The 15,990-nt window shown below is 40.3% G+C and overlaps 1 protein-coding gene across 1 annotated transcript; it reads left to right on the top strand.

Moving 5' to 3' along the window:
• Nucleotides 1–5,360: 5,360 nt before the first annotated feature.
• On the top strand, nucleotides 5,361–12,581 carry LOC117957193 (chitin synthase chs-2-like). The gene is made up of 21 exons (XM_034892789.1): nucleotides 5,361–5,490; nucleotides 5,762–5,950; nucleotides 6,076–6,952; nucleotides 7,317–7,500; nucleotides 7,595–7,684; nucleotides 7,944–8,108; nucleotides 8,225–8,399; nucleotides 8,513–8,614; nucleotides 8,738–8,879; nucleotides 8,986–9,186; nucleotides 9,299–9,414; nucleotides 9,575–9,743; nucleotides 9,895–10,074; nucleotides 10,215–10,493; nucleotides 10,602–10,782; nucleotides 10,874–10,908; nucleotides 11,026–11,090; nucleotides 11,287–11,397; nucleotides 11,493–11,707; nucleotides 11,827–11,920; nucleotides 12,483–12,581. Exons 1-21 carry the CDS (start codon nucleotides 5,416–5,418, stop codon nucleotides 12,579–12,581), a joined length of 3,744 nt encoding a protein of 1,247 aa, XP_034748680.1. The 5' UTR covers nucleotides 5,361–5,415.
• The last annotated feature ends 3,409 nt before the right edge of the window (nucleotides 12,582–15,990 follow it).

The following is a 15,990-nucleotide window of genomic DNA, read 5'->3' on the forward strand; positions in this document are numbered from 1 at the left end:
GCAATCACTGAGACGGTGCCATCAGCACAAGCAAACACCACCATGCTCCGTGGAAGGCAATCTCCTTTGTCAAAGCCGGAGAGAAAACCTAGCCAAGACCAAGCACTCCATCAACAGGTCTCCTCTACACAGCCTATAACTGGCAGCTGCAGGCTGACCTGGGAAAGCAGCTAAGATTTCCACAACACATTACATCACTCCGTCCACATATGATCACCACCTCCGAGGCTTCCAAACAACTGATCTAACCTAAACTGACCCTGGGAAGACAGTGTAGACAAAGCCAAAGTGGGTAACTCGCACAGTACCAGAAGCTTATGGACTTTCTATAAGTTCCGTAAGACTTTCTATGAGCCTATAGAAGTCGTCTGTAGAGGCTTTGCAGGGTGCCCACTGTGCAAAGTCCTCAACCAGTTGGGCTTCACAGGAGCGGCCAAGGCGGAGAAAGTTGAAAAAGGCTGAAGTCAGGGCCTGATCAACCCTGGCTGGTTCGCATGGGAGAGGGTGTCTGATGTTGCAAGACCTGGAACCCCCGATGACCACATGTCTCATCACCGAGGATGCTTCTCAGTGCACCCGGGGGAGGTTTCTTGCATAGTTTAAAAGTTTAAGTGTTTTTTTTTTTTTTTTGGTCCTGAGATACGTTCTTATGTTTCAGTGTATTATTTGTTAATTGTATAACAATTAAAAATATTTCATCACAAAAAAAGAAAGAAATTGACAGTACTTTGGAGGCTACCCTGCAGGGACTCTTAGGACCCCTTAGGGGTTCCAAACCTGTTGAAGATATGTGCCTTAGCCAAAAATTGATCACATTAAATATACTGAATCTCAAAAATATCGTAACTAATCCCCCCCCCCCCCGGAAAAATGTGATTTGTGTGCAGTTGTTACGTTGCTAAAATCCCCAGATTCCCACTAAGAAATACTGACATGACCTCAGTGTTACCTGAGACCCTGATAGCGAATCAGGTTTCTACAGCAGAAATCTGTGGTTTGAGTTTGTGTGAGTGAGGTTCAGTCATGTCTGTTCTCAGAACGACTTTGGTCCAAGATAACTACAATACTTCAACATGTTTCTCTTTAAAACTGACACAGATTAGAGGCACTCAGTAACATACTGCACATCCACTTTCTTTCAGATGTGTTACAGCTAAACACAAAAAAACTCTTTGTATTTTTTTGCCACAGGGGCAGAGATCCAAATCATGCACACCAGTCCCATGCAATGCAAATAAATCTTCACTATCAGTACATATTTGGGCATGTTGGTATTACACACTGCAGTCTTTTAAAGTACAGTATACTCAAGGCATTTGGAATGTGGCTGATACCAACACCACCCAAAAGTGGGGTGAAACAAGGGGAAAAAAGAGGAAGGCGCAGACGAAATGTTTTGACATGGGTGATTGATCTTACTTTAGAAACATTAAAGGATATTCCCCTGCTGCAAATATTTCTTTCATTTCCTTCTTCCTTGTTCCTTTCTTATCTACCAACAAAACGTCTTGCAACTGAGTCAAAGGCATCTCCTCTTAGATTTACTAAGAGATTACGTTTTTTAAGTTCTGAGCTTCAACTAACAAGAGGTAGATGATAAAAAGGTAGCAGCAGAGGCCAAGATTTTGGTGGATTAAGGTCCAAAACACTGGATCCAAAACGCTCCTTTTCTCCACTACACCCACTTTTTTCAAAGAAAATGCACACCTACAGTTTTAAAAGCAAATTTTCAATTAAATATACATAACACATAAATATATGAGCACCCCTTTCCACATATGTTTGTGTAATTTAGTTCATCTAACTAAAATGGTAGGAGTCTCTGTCTGTATTCTGTCCTGTAAGTTTTGTGATCCTGATTTTGTGGTTGGATGAATAACAGGTACATGTGTATCTTTGTGATTACATTGCTATGACAGACAGCAGTTTGTAGTTTTTTGACATTTGATACGACAGCAGCAGTTGATTTCCCCAGGGCACATCTTAAGGAAACTTTGATATCAAACCATCTGTTCTATCTAAAAGTCTACGTCAGTGGAGCACCTAGGTGGCACACCTGCTTCAGCATGCCTACTGTGTAGCTCTCTCTCCCACGTTCATGTCTTCAGCCGTCCTATCTTACAAAGGCCCAACAATTTCTTTTTTTTAAGTCACTTTTTCGTCTTATTTTTGAAAATGGGGGATGTGTGGGATTTCCCTCTTTGTCGTCTGAACATCCCTGCCTCTGCTGAATTATCAATTATTCTTAATCCCTGGTGGGGACTAAATGTATCCCCCCCTTTAAAGTGATCATGTACTTCACCAATAGCCTAGGCCATATAATAACAAGAAAATGCCTTTCCTGCAAAAAATGCGTGAGAATGCAAAATAGCTGAATGATTAAAGCTAACCTGGTGGAATAGCTTAAATCAGTAAAAGATAGATTTTAAAAGTTGAATGGTTTTAATAGCTGAAAGTCTGCAGAAGATACGCACAACCAAAAAACGTACGGCATTAAAAAAAAATCATAATGGGGTTAAATGCCTTTGTCAGGGTTGATGTACTACAGCAGGAACCCCAGTCCACATCCCCTGGGCCATTGCTAGGGGTTACCTGATTTCATGGGGAAGACATTGGTTGAGGTATCGCCGTAAGAATTTAACCCGGGTCTCCCACACAAAGGGCATGTGTCATAACCACCTCGCCACCACCAAGTCATCTGGTCAGTAAGCTCCAATAGCTTAAGTCAGCTTAGGCAGTAAGCTATACATTGCAATACACTGTATAATGTGTGTGTATTTTGTCTTGCAAATATTATACAAATCACATAGCAGCAACACACCGTACACATTTGCACATTTGCAAAAGGAGTTGAATTGGCCAATATGTTGTTTTCTGGTAATGTCAGATGTTCTCATACATTGTACAATAGTGCGGCAGTTAATGAACTGACTTCCTTTTGGAAAGACAGTAAGTGGAATTATTGGAATTGTTGGGTATTTGTAAATAATAGAGTCTGGTCTAGACCTACTCTATCTGTAAAGTATCTTGCAATACATTACTCTTGTCATGATTTGATACTATAAATAAAATTGAATTGAATACTCCTACTGCTAAAGGAAACTAGCTAAAGGAAACAACTGAGTTTATTTTCATTCCGTAAGACAACTTATCTGTTAAGGATATAAACAAGTTTCACATTTTAGATCAGTTATCAATCATTCATAGAAAAATAAAATGCTAAAAATGTTGATAAAGACCTTGTTTTTGTTTTAGAGGTTATATATAGAATCCTCATTCCAGACAGATGATTAATGCTTTTTATTAACTCAAATTCATTGGCCTTGGCTCATTTTCTATAAAGAACATAAAAAATAGCTTATTTTTAAGAACTGCACACGATACACCCCCCCCCCCATGACACTGTGTTGTATTTCTTCACCTGCAATTCCCACACAAGTTCACATTTCAAGCACTTTCACCTGTTCTGATTCAATTCTAAGAACTAAGCACCAATAATGAGCAAAAGCCTTTTTCCATAGTTAAATGTCCTTGTTTTCTCACAAAAATGAAAATGAATACATGATCATAAATGTGATCTCACAGGGGTAAATGGAAAATATGAACCATAAATTATGTATATATTATTGGTAATCAAGCTAGAGTAAACCTCAGTTAAGTGTATTGACATAAGTTCTTGTGTCCAAATTGATTTAAAAGCCTAATAGTGTGCTGGGTCCACCAGACCCGGGAACATTGGCTGTGTTACAAAAATTGGAACAACACACAAGGGTTAACGAACGTCCGTTACGTTCAAGCCGTTGCCAAATGAGATGCTGCAAAGCTAATTAAGACTATCAGCTTGACACAACGCTCTCTGGATTTCTCAGTATGGCTACGTTCAGAAGATTGTGGGGTCCAATGACTTTCAAACCCAGAAGCACGAGTGAAGATAATGACCTCTTCTGAAGAGTCCACCAGGTTTTTTTAATCCTCCTTGTCCTCCTTGGCTACTAGCAGCTGTGTGGCCGAGGGGTGGGGGTTGGGGGGCACGCACGATCATGTAAGGCTTGTATCAAGTGGACGTACTGACAGTTTTTTTTAAATTTAGATTCCATTTTAAATGAATTTCTAGAAAATTGGCAAATAAAACTACTACTAATAACAATAACCAATAATACATTTTATTTGTATTGCACTTTAAACAAATTTCAAAGTGCCACAAATTATATACAAAGAAGATCTAGGGAGAAAAAATGTAGAAGGAAATGAAACAATAGGACAAGGAAAGGGGTTAATAATCAGCCAGAGCGCTACCACAAAGCTACACTTTTGCGCTGGTTTGTGCGTTGAGCCGGCATGTGTGTGTGTGTGTGTGTGTGTGTGTGTTGGAGCCCCCGGGCAAGGAGAGGGGTTAGACGGAGTCCGGAGGAGATGCTACTTTCAAATCTTGCTAATGTTTTTACATTACCAAACCTGTCTTTATGGAAAACTATCGTTATACAACTGTGTTATTGCTACTTTTACCTAAGTAAACCCTTCAGTGCTCCCAACACACAGCAGGTACAGAAACATTGGTATCACACAACAGCGATTGACCTGCAGTCAGTACAATTTGTTTTAATGTAGGGTTTGTAACTAAGGCTCAAATACAAACTGTCCTTCCATTTTAATTGAGGTATTTGTGTTCTGGATGAGGAACAAACAAAAATGGGCTGGCCTGATGACAAGGCAACCAAACCCTTTATGGCATGAGTATATAACACACCCACACTACCTTCACAGCATCATTCACAATACCAACCTGAAGAAAGGATGGAGAGAGACAGAAGCAACATAAAGTAAGTACTCTGCCGGTCTAAATATTAACTTTTTATTTACTTCCAGTTTATTGATTTTGTGTCATTCAAAATAATCTGAAAAAGGTTGTTTGAACTGAAAACAATGATATAACCGCAAGCCATTAACTTAGATTTGATATTTGCCTGTAATGTTTTCACGTAAATTTAACAGGGGAAATTAACTATGCACTGTTTTAAACCAGAAAAAGTGAATTGATACGTCATCAGATTTTTTCTATTTACCAAGCAGTACATATCTTAATAATGCATTATTTATAACGCATTATTGTGTAAGTAAAAAATGACAAGTAGTTTTGACAATTATCCATGATCAATTATTATTATTATTATTAACTTCTTCTCTGAAGAATTATTTAACAATGTTTGAATTAATATATATATTTTTTTACCTTACATTGCATTGCATTGCAAATTGTTCGTACTGTATGTTTATTGCATTTATACTTCCTATCAAATTAGTTTTCCACCTAGCTTTCTACTACCTGCTTTTAACATTTTGCTGTCTTAATTCAGGAAGCCGTGGGATATCTGCAGGGAGATTCCCATCATTAAGGATGAACAGACGCCATGGAAGATGATCAAACTACTAAAGATCGCCTCGCTGGCTATCGTCGCAGTGTTTGTGTTTGGATTGGCGCTATGTAGCAAGGTTTGCTATTATTTATACATTTTTTAGAAGTGCAGAAATTTGTGATTTGCATAAGGTGTCTGCTCCAAAGACAGATCAATTTACCCATGGGATATCTGAGTTAATTCTGGCACCCAAATACATTTTGGTTCATTCCATAACTAGGAAATTATAGATTTGTTTCTGTCTAACTCAGAAAGGTGACATTAAGTGAGACACCCAGGCATTGGAGCGTCTTATATAACAGTAATAACTGTAATTAAGTGCTAATTTTGTTTTGGCTCCGTTCCAGACTACGTTCCTACTGCTCATTACCTTGTCCCACAAAGGCACAAAAGTCCTCCCAGACAACATGAAACCCGTTGCTCTGCTTTGTATCGGCTGCGCCCTCATCATTTCCAGTGTTTTTCTACTGCTCAAAAGCTTTTGGAAGTCATGCTACAAGACTTCAAAGCTGCCAAGAAAATCAACTATAGCCCTGGTGAGACAAATTAACATTTCCAAGCTTTCTTTCATTGGATGCCAGAAAACAGAACCTCGCAGGCATCCTGAGTCTTATTTTGTTACTGCATTGTAATCTATTATGATCTGCTGCTTCTTCTACAGGTCCTTTTCTTTGAGTCCCTAGTGGCTACGGGTGTAGCAATTCTCACCATGGTGGCGATGCCACACTTAGACATCGTGACCAACGTGGCAATTCTGAATGGTGTAGCCGTCCTCTCTGCGCTCCTCCAGGTGATAGCTCAATGCTCTGCCAAAGAAAGAAACCGCTTCCTGCTGCCGTCCATCTTTGCCTTCATCCTCATTCTGCTAGGTTACGCCCTGTTCCTCTATCTATACATCACAAAGAATCCTACTGATGTCAAGATGATCATTTGGGTGGGTCTGGCTGTTGGTTCGTCCTTCTTGGTGTCTTTGAACTGGTGGGAGAGCTATTTGAGACTTATCAGCAAGACCAGCTCCTCCGTATTCCTCAAAAACTTCTGTAAAGACTTGACAAAGTGCCAGAATGTAGTGCGCATCCTCACCAGCCTGCTGAGGATCGCCGTGACGGCCTGTGTGCTCGGAGCCTACGTCCACTTGGACAACATGGACTGGAAAATCGTGACCCTGATTCCAAGCCGTGAGACAAAAATTATAGCCATCATCATCGGGGTCCAGCTGATCTCATCTGCACTCTGCCACTGGTTTTCTTTGGTAGCCTGCAAGATGCACGCCCTGCGGCGATGCTTCATCGTGCCTTTGTACCTGGCCTCTCTGGCCGTCATGGTTCTGTTCGTCGTCCCCGTCATCGTTTACTATCAAGACTACAGAACCAGTTTGAACGGGACTTCAATCAACTTCATAGGCTACTGCAGTCAAGTTGTGGATGGAAGAAACCAAAGCCTGAATGAAAGTGTGTTCCGAGAGCTGGTTCTGGATGTCACACACACTCTGTGCTTCCTGGACATGTCCAAGATGGCTGACATTGGATTATTGACAGGTATTAATGTAAAGCCTTGTATGAGTAACATTGCATTTTGTCATATATTAAAAAAGAACTGTTTGTCCTCTGGACACCAGACCCTATATGCCTTCATACCTTCATATCACCCTTAATACCACATCTTTATACTGGTCGGCCCCAGTGCCGAGGTGTATGCAGGAGCCATTTCTTTAAAGACAAACTTCCCCTATTTAAAAATTTGGATCATGATTTCTTTGGATTTAAAAGTAGAACAACTTTACTTTGCTGTTTTGTTGTTTAATGCGGAATTCTTCTGGATACTCAAAAAGCTTCATCATACGATATACATTAAAGTACTTTCCAAAGTTTTAATCTAATGTGTTTGTTGATCCTCCTTCAGGGTCGGCAGTATCCTGGTGGCTCGGCCTTTTGTTAGCCACCCTCCATCTGTGGTACCTAAACGTGGATCGCATCCAGAGGACCCAAGACCTGTTCACCAGGAGGCTGTATGAAGGAGCATTTATCGAACAGTCCCTGCTCCTCAACACCCGATTCGATATCCTGTCCAAAGACAGGAAAAAGAAGTAAGTGTGTGTATGGGCACAACTCCATTAGACTTACATTGTCTCTTCTCCTTAAAAATATGGTATTTCTCAAATGTGCAAATCTTGTCATCAGGGCATGCGAAACGTTGATGGTGTATCTGTGTGCGACAATGTGGCACGAAACCTACAGTGAGATGATGAACATCATTATCTCAATATTCAGGTGAGTTTTTTGTTGCATTGATCATCTATCCAATTCTCTGACTCTTTCTCTGTTAGTTTTCATGGGTAAATTGTTATTACACAGGAACGGTCAAAAAAGGATAGTTACTTTATGTTCTTCTGTCACAGGTTTGTAGTTTAGCGTAGTTTGTGTTCTTGGCCTAGACGGTTTTAGCTGTGTGATTTTAACAACTGCAACATTTACTGCATCACAGTGGATTTCCTCACATTTCCTCTTTATGTCTCTTTTAACACTACAGACTGGACCAGTATAGACCAAAGACAGAAGATGAAAAGAACACTGATTTCAACTTTGAAACCCATATCTACTTTGATGATGCGTTCACTGATGATAAAGAGAGTCGGGGGCGTCACCTCAACAAGTACGCACTGAACCTTGTGGAGATCTTCACAGAAGTTTATGGGTAAGAACCATGTTTACAGATGGTTTACTTCAGTTACCGTGTATTTCATTGTTAGGTTTTTAAGAAATCGGCCTTGAACAAATTACTATAAATGTTCTCTCATTCTCTGTCATCAGCATCTTCACAAACATCCACGACGAGTTCTTCAATAAGAATCAGCAAATCCCTAAACAGAATATAATAAGGACGCCGTATGGAGGACGCCTGGAGGTCACCATGCCTCATGGGAACATTATCACCGTTCACTTCAAGGATAAAGATCTCATCCGCCACAAGAAGAGATGGTCCCAGGTAGGAAAATAACAACTTGTCAACCCTAGAAGAGTCGTTCACATGGACCTGGACAGTTCACATTGGGTCACATTGTTACAGTAGTTTTGTTAATTCTTATTTCTTTTTTCCAGGTCATGTATCTTTACTATCTTCTGGGCTGGAAACTCATGGCCAAATATTATGGACGCTATCAGAGGGGAGAGGACGGGCCTGAGTTTAGAGCAGAAGTCGAGGTGGGATAAGAGAAACAGCTACAACTTTTGTGAATTAGTTGTGTGAGCTCAAACATGTTTCCACAGTATAATTGAATACAACCTAAATGTTAAAGGTAAAACAAATTGTGCATTTTCTTCCAGAAAGAAAAGCAAAACACCTACATCCTGGCTTTAGATGGAGACACAGACTTCCAACCGGCTGCTTTGATGCTGCTCATTGATCGTTTGAAAATGTACCCAAGTGTCGGAGCAGCGTGTGGCAGGATTCACCCCACTGGCTCAGGTAAGCACTTTGCACAATTAAGATAAAGAAGACAAAGTGTAATTTAATTGTGTTTGCCAACAGTGACTAGCACTGAACAAACATTTGTTCTCGTTTTTCTTTGCAGGTCCCGCAGTGTGGTTCCAGAAGTTTGAGTACGCTATTAGTCATTGGCTGCAAAAGACAGCGGAGCATGTCATTGGCTGTGTGCTTTGCAGCCCAGGCTGCTTCAGTCTATTCAGAGCAAAGGCGCTGATGGACGACAACGTGATGAAGAAATACTCCAGCAAGTCCATGGAGGCGAGCCACTACGTCCAGTACGATCAAGGTAACGTGTTGTCTGATTTGGACTTCCTGCTTTCAATAAGTCTTGGGGATATCTTTCACAATCAGTCTCCCCTCCTCCTCTCACATATGAATACATTTTCTGTTTCCTGCAGGTGAGGACCGCTGGCTGTGTACTCTGCTGCTGAAACAAGGATGGAGAGTGGAGTACAATGCAGCAGCTGATGCTTTCACCAATGCACCGGAGGACTTCAATGAACTCTACAACCAGGTGAGTGCTGCAGCTGATCAGAACCTTTACACACATATTATAAGGGCCAATAAATACCCACAATGATTAGGCAATTCCTCAAGAATATGAATCTCTTTGCATACAAGTTGTCATGATGCAAAAAAAAATTCACACCACATGCTACTGATTCTATCTTCAGCGTCGGCGTTGGGGGCCGTCCACAATGGCCAACGTGATGGATCTCTTGGGCGCCACCAGCACAGTTTCCAAGAAAAACCGAAGCATATCCAAACTTTTCATGTTCTACCAGCTCTTTGCCATCGCCTCAGCCATCCTGGCCCCTGCCACCATCTGCCTCATGGTTGCAGGTTGGTGCTTTGTGTTTTAGGACATAATCTCTGTATACTTTTGAGACTGGACTAGATTTAACTGGTTGTATGATCATTTTAACAATGTCACAATTCAATTTAAATAAATGCAATAGTAAAATGTGTATGTGCTCCTTTTTTTGGCCTCCAGGTAGTTTTACCTTCATCTTTAACATGAATGCCAGCGCTTCCCTGGTCCTGGCTATAATACCGCCTATCGTCTACCTTATTCTTTGCTTTTATCTGAAGTCCGATACTCAGATTACAATTGCAGGAGTCCTAAGTGTCTTGTATGCATTCCTCATGTTGGTGGTGACGTTGTCCATTATCGGTAAGTTCCAGTAACATGGGTGTAACTTTGTGCAGACATATATGCAGTAACTGTATTTGAACTTTGTAAAATACTTTTTAGAAGAACTGCTTTAAGATGATTCAATCCTAATTAGTATCTGTACCTTAATCTTTCTTCAGGTTCGATGGTGAAGGAAAAGACTATCCTGACACCCAGCGGCATTTTCGTCATTGGCATTTCCGCCATTTACATCATCACAGCGATAATGCATCCTCAGGAAATCCAACTGCTCTTCCACGGCGTACTCTACATCCTCTGCATCCCAAGCGCCTACCTCCTTCTCTCCATCTACTCCATGGTCAACATGAACAACGTTTCTTGGGGCACCCGGGAGACAAAACCTGTTGCTGGAAATGCCCCACCCCAGCCTTCCACCCCACAAACAAGAACCCAGAAAGGTAGATACCATGTTGACACTAAAAAGAGTTCATCCAAATCCGAGTGAAACACATGATCTGTATTACTGTTTGTGCTGACTAAACTGAAGTTGATCTTCACCCTTACAGCCAAAAGTGCATGCCAACGGTTCTTCTCGTGGGCCAGATGTTGTAAAAACATCAACCAGAGTTCTGGAGACGGGCATCACGGGGACAGCCAGCCAGTCCTGATCCCACAGTCCGCAGAGCCAGAACCCGGGCCCCAAAACACACGTGTTGACAGCCCAATGTTTACAGCGACTTCACAGGGGTAAGTCCTGCAGGTGAAATATCGATAAAATTCAATGTACCAGTTTAACAGTGTGATAGCATACTAATGACTCGTCTTATTGTGTTTTAAGGCAACCCGAGCATGTTTTCAACGCTTCTCCCCAATGTAAGTCCAAACTTTTTAACAGAAATCTAAATGTCTGCATGTTTCTTTGCAAGACATTTCCAGCTCGCTTCAAATGTGATGTTATCTAATACCCTTCTGTCTTGCTCTTGTCTCTAGGTTGGGTCACACAAATGAAGGATGTGTTCAATGACATGCAGCTGCAGGAGGCCTCACTCGAAAAGGTGTGCATGTCTCATTTTAGCATGACCAACTGCGTCTGAATCACGTTATCAAGTTGATGCTCAGTATATTCAGTTTCCCAATGCTGGTAAAACAGATCTCAACATGACATTGAAGCATTTGCAGTTATGTGCTGTATCTAAACATGCACAAATTACAGAATAATTAATTGCAAAGGGTTTCTGTGTTTTTCTGCAGGAGGAGGAGCAGTTCTGGATAGATCTTCAGAAGAAGTACTTGGAACCTTTGCAGGTTGATAAAGAGAGACAGAAAAAGATTGTGAAGGACCTGCGACAGCTGAGAAACAAGGTAGGTTTCCGGAGCTGAACTCCTGTACATATCTAACAGGAAAGAAATTCATGCAATTCATCTAACATTTATCCTATCTTTCTTAATAAATACAGATAAACTTTGCCTACTTCATGATGAATGCCCTGTGGCTGGTGGCGACATTTACCCTCCAGCTCTTCGAGGCCACCGTCGCTATCCCGATCACCTTAGTCGACTTGAACCTCAAGCCCACCGGAACAGTACTACGTGTCGACCCCATTGGCTTAATGTTCATTCTGGGATTTGCAACAATGGTTGGAATCCAGTTCCTTACAATGTTCTACCACAGGTGAGCACCTACATCAAATTATTTTGTTTCTCATCCACAGGGTTGGGATTTTAATGTTGTTCATAATGTCTATTCAACTTTTTTGAATATAAAATTTAACTTGTTCTGTTTCTGTCTAGAATCTACACTCTGATCCATTATGTGGCCTTTCTGGACACAGAGCCCAAAGAGAAAAACAATGAACCAAAAGAACCATACCTTCAAGGCAAAAAGGTATTACTAACTAACTGTTATTGTTGTAGATCTACTGTTACTACTAATAACACAGCAGCTACTCAGACTGCCACGGATTATTTTTCTTCTACTAGTTTTGCCTCTTTTAATACACCTGCTGCTGCTGCAAACTTGCAATAATACTACTATCAATAGTCAATCAATATTTCTTTATTCTTTGTTTATTGGAAATTTACAAAGTAGTCTATTACATGAGACACAACTTTGTTGAGAACACTTGAGGACATTTTGTGGGGTTGTGCACAGCAACAAATACCGCAAACAGCACTTTAATTATCATGACATGTCAGAATGGCACTGATGAGTAGGATTGCCACGTACAGTATGCTAACAGGAAAGAACACTTAATTGCCCTACAATTCCATCCCTTTAATTGATGACGCCAATAGATGCTGTTTGTATTGAGACACTAACCACACCCTTCTTCTACTGTTGTTAAGAATAGAATATACTTAACAAGAAAATAGTTATTTCACCTGTCGGGAGTGTCACAGGTGTGGTGGCATTTCAGTTAACTGATGTTTCTTTTATCTCCTCCCAGGACGTATCTATCTCCAACAACGACTCCGTCATTGAAGCCGACTCCCAGGAGGACTCTGAATGGGAGGACAGTGATGAAAATGAGGAGGATTTTTTGTAAAACAGATGTCATGATGGAGCGAGTACAGCGGATACATAGACTCTGTGCACAAAACGTTTTAGCACTTTAAAAAATTCAATGTATGTGAACTTTTACCAAAAATGCCATTATAACGTATTTTTTATTCATGTTTACATCTAAGTATGCACAATTTATTTATAAAAAGCTGTCACACAGGGCTTTGCTGAAACCAACTAATGTATATTCTAGTTGAAATAGTGTGTGTGAGTACGTGTGATGTGTGCAAATGAAAACACCAGAAAGCATCAGGTCAGGTAATGCTATTTATGAAGGAGCCAAATTTATGTTATACTGTAAATGTCTCTTTTTAGAGTGTGTAACCTCAGTGTTTAATACACGACAATGTGAAGAGTAAAAATTGAGGTCAAGACACAGTACGGGTAATGTTAAGAGGAATGACACTGCATCTGCTGTTATAAGCTGATGGATAAAAAGTAAGTTGCTGGGAAGTTACACTATGTCTATCAGAGATGGCCCATTTGCCATTAAAAACTGCAACAATGATACGTGTCTTTATTTATATTTCTTAACTAAAGGAAATTGCTGTGTTAAAGCTGTCTGTTTGTGTCTGTTTTTGTTCCTGTTTCTCAATGAAGCACTTTGTAATAAACCTTTTGAATTACTGTTATTATTGACATGTTTCATGGGTTAGAGTTGGTATTTTTTTCACATTGGACTCACATTAGTGTGTACACGCTTTAATTCTAACTTCATCTGGCTGTGTAACTTGTAAGACTAAAGTTAATTTTAGTTCATTAGATACAAATGTGTTATGTTACTTCGTCCAGTCTAGCCACTTCAAGGTGCCTATTATCTTTTATCACTCTATTAAAAAAACCTGCAAAACCTCTACAAATACAGGTTTAGCTTGTCTATAACTGTTTGACCACGCCTAGATGTATTTATAATTCAGAAGAACACAAAGTACATGTAATTACAATGTGATTTAGTTTTGTCTCACACACACCCATTTGTCCTCGTTTGAACATGTTTGGCCCAACGAACTGTGAATTAAAAAATAGTTCATTCAAAGCTATTGTGCATAGTTTCTGTCGCATTTGCACCCATGAGGAATTTTAAGTAATCACAACAAAACTGTCGGTGCATGCACATGAGACAAGCCTACCATGATTGCAAAAAAAATGTGGGCCAAAATCTCCGGAGGACACAATCTTCTGAACATAGCCGTGCTGAGAAAAGCAGAGAGAGTTGTGTCGAGCTGATAATCTTAACTAGCTTTGTAGCAACTCATTTGGCGATGGCTTGAACGTAACGGATGTTCATTAATATCCCAAAGTTATGCACTAAAGCTAGATTGCTGGATTCCTCAGAGATATTTGTTCATATTGACATGAAAAACATCACAAAGTTGCTGCAGATTTGTTGGCTGCACATCCATGATGCATTTCTCCCGTTCCACCACATCCAAAGATGATCTACTGGTGTGGAAATATACGTAATTTGTTCACATTAAATGTTCTTTGTAATGTGTTGTATTTTGTCCCTAATGGAGGCATGAAGCATGAATTGGTCTCACAGTTGAGTTACAAGTGCTGCTGGAATCTCTTAACAGTGTAACGTTCTTGTAAGGCATACTCTAATAAAGGGTTAACAAGTTGCAACTAAAGCCTTTAGTGAGAGCTAATTAAAGCACTTCTGATTCTGCTTTTAGATCAGATTCAAGCTTTGAGTAACCAGGTTATGAGCGTCTTTAAGTGCTGTATATCCTCCCCAGAATGACTTGCCTGTCTTTAATTCATCACTCATTTATAAAAAAAACAAGGCATTTTTAACTTCATGTTGATATGTTTTGTTGGACTGTTGGTGTGGAGGAACATCTAATAACTGACCTTTACAGCTACGTTCATAAGCAGATGGGCTATTATTAAGTAAGATGGAGTCACCAGTGACATTTGGGATTTGGTTGGATGATCAAATACAAGTTTGGTCTGTTGGAGTTTGTGATAAAAGATCAAACCCTTAGAAATTAAACTAAAGCAGGGAATTCTTTGGTTAAGATTAATTAGCTGGGGCGCTTGGGTAGGTCAGCCGGTAGAGCGTGCGCCCTTAAACAGATGTTTGCTCCTCGACGCAGCGTTCACGGATTTAACTCCGACCTGTGGCCCTTTGCTGCATGATTGTATTTTGTAAAAAGCTGCATAGAACACCTTAAGATGACAAATGAAAGATGACGTTAGGTTGCGATTAAAAGTGTGAAACAGCTACATTTTACGAAGACATGGACCCTGTTTAGGAGGGCAAGTGGTTCACTCAGGCTGACCTGTGTTTGTCTCCCGTGCATGAAAGTCAGCTAGAGGTAGTCTACTAGAGGTAAGGCCATGTAAATCATAATCTGAAGTAGGACCTAAACAAGACTGTCTGTAATTCTCACCGTGTGAGTTTGTTAGCTGGTGCAGATGCGCCGTACTCCGGATACAAAGGGATACATTTTGAAGCTCAGTATAATTTACATTTACCTTATTATGTGGCAGTATAGGTAGTGACCGCTTTCCTGACCCGGTCTCAGTAGTATAGCTGTTATTTTTTTTAATTTTTTTAGATTATATAGAGTTTGAAGCTGCATACTACTTCTTAAGATCTAGATGAAAGATAAGGTTTGGTGACATATGGTTGAGACGAATGGTGAGAAACACTGTTTGCCATAAACAGTTGTCTGATTAGATAACGCAGATTGATTTTGGATTTTGGATAAAATGTCTTTACAAACCACACAAAGCTGGCAAACCACACCATTTTTGGACAAACTGATGCGTTGTAATCTATTATCTTCGGGAGATACTTTAGCTAATACTTTAGCTTTTGTGTGATGTATAATGTATGCCCATTTAGCATTTTCTCAAAGTGGGCGACGCTGCTAATTCCTTAATATGTGTCATTTTAGCGTGTGGTTCTGTAGTGTCCCCCACTCTCATATAGCACATCTTCTAATCTTAACTAAGACTCTTACATGCACAACCCTTAACTTAACCTTTTGGGCGGGCAGCATTCTTAAACTTTATATAACAAATAATTGGCAAATCACTCAACAGAGGGTGTTGTCATGCGTGCATTGAGCTGTGTAGGCCTACAGCATACTGAAAGAAAATGGAGCTGAGTGAAGATGCCACGGTGCCACTAGAGAGCAGCAACAGCACACAAGAGAAAGGATGTGTTTCACATTTCTAGAAACACTTTCATCACAGCTCGGTGCACAAGACTGACACACACACACACACACACACACACACACACACACACACACACGTCAGTGTCTTGGAGAAACCAAAAAGACATTTCTGCTTTTATGCGCTGATACATTAGCATACACTCAAACTGAAGGTGCCTGGGGTTGTAAGTTTGTCGTCGCTATGCCACATCAAATCAAAAC

Source organism: Etheostoma cragini, chromosome 14 (assembly GCF_013103735.1).
Source record: "Etheostoma cragini isolate CJK2018 chromosome 14, CSU_Ecrag_1.0, whole genome shotgun sequence".
NCBI lineage: Eukaryota > Metazoa > Chordata > Actinopteri > Perciformes > Percidae > Etheostoma > Etheostoma cragini.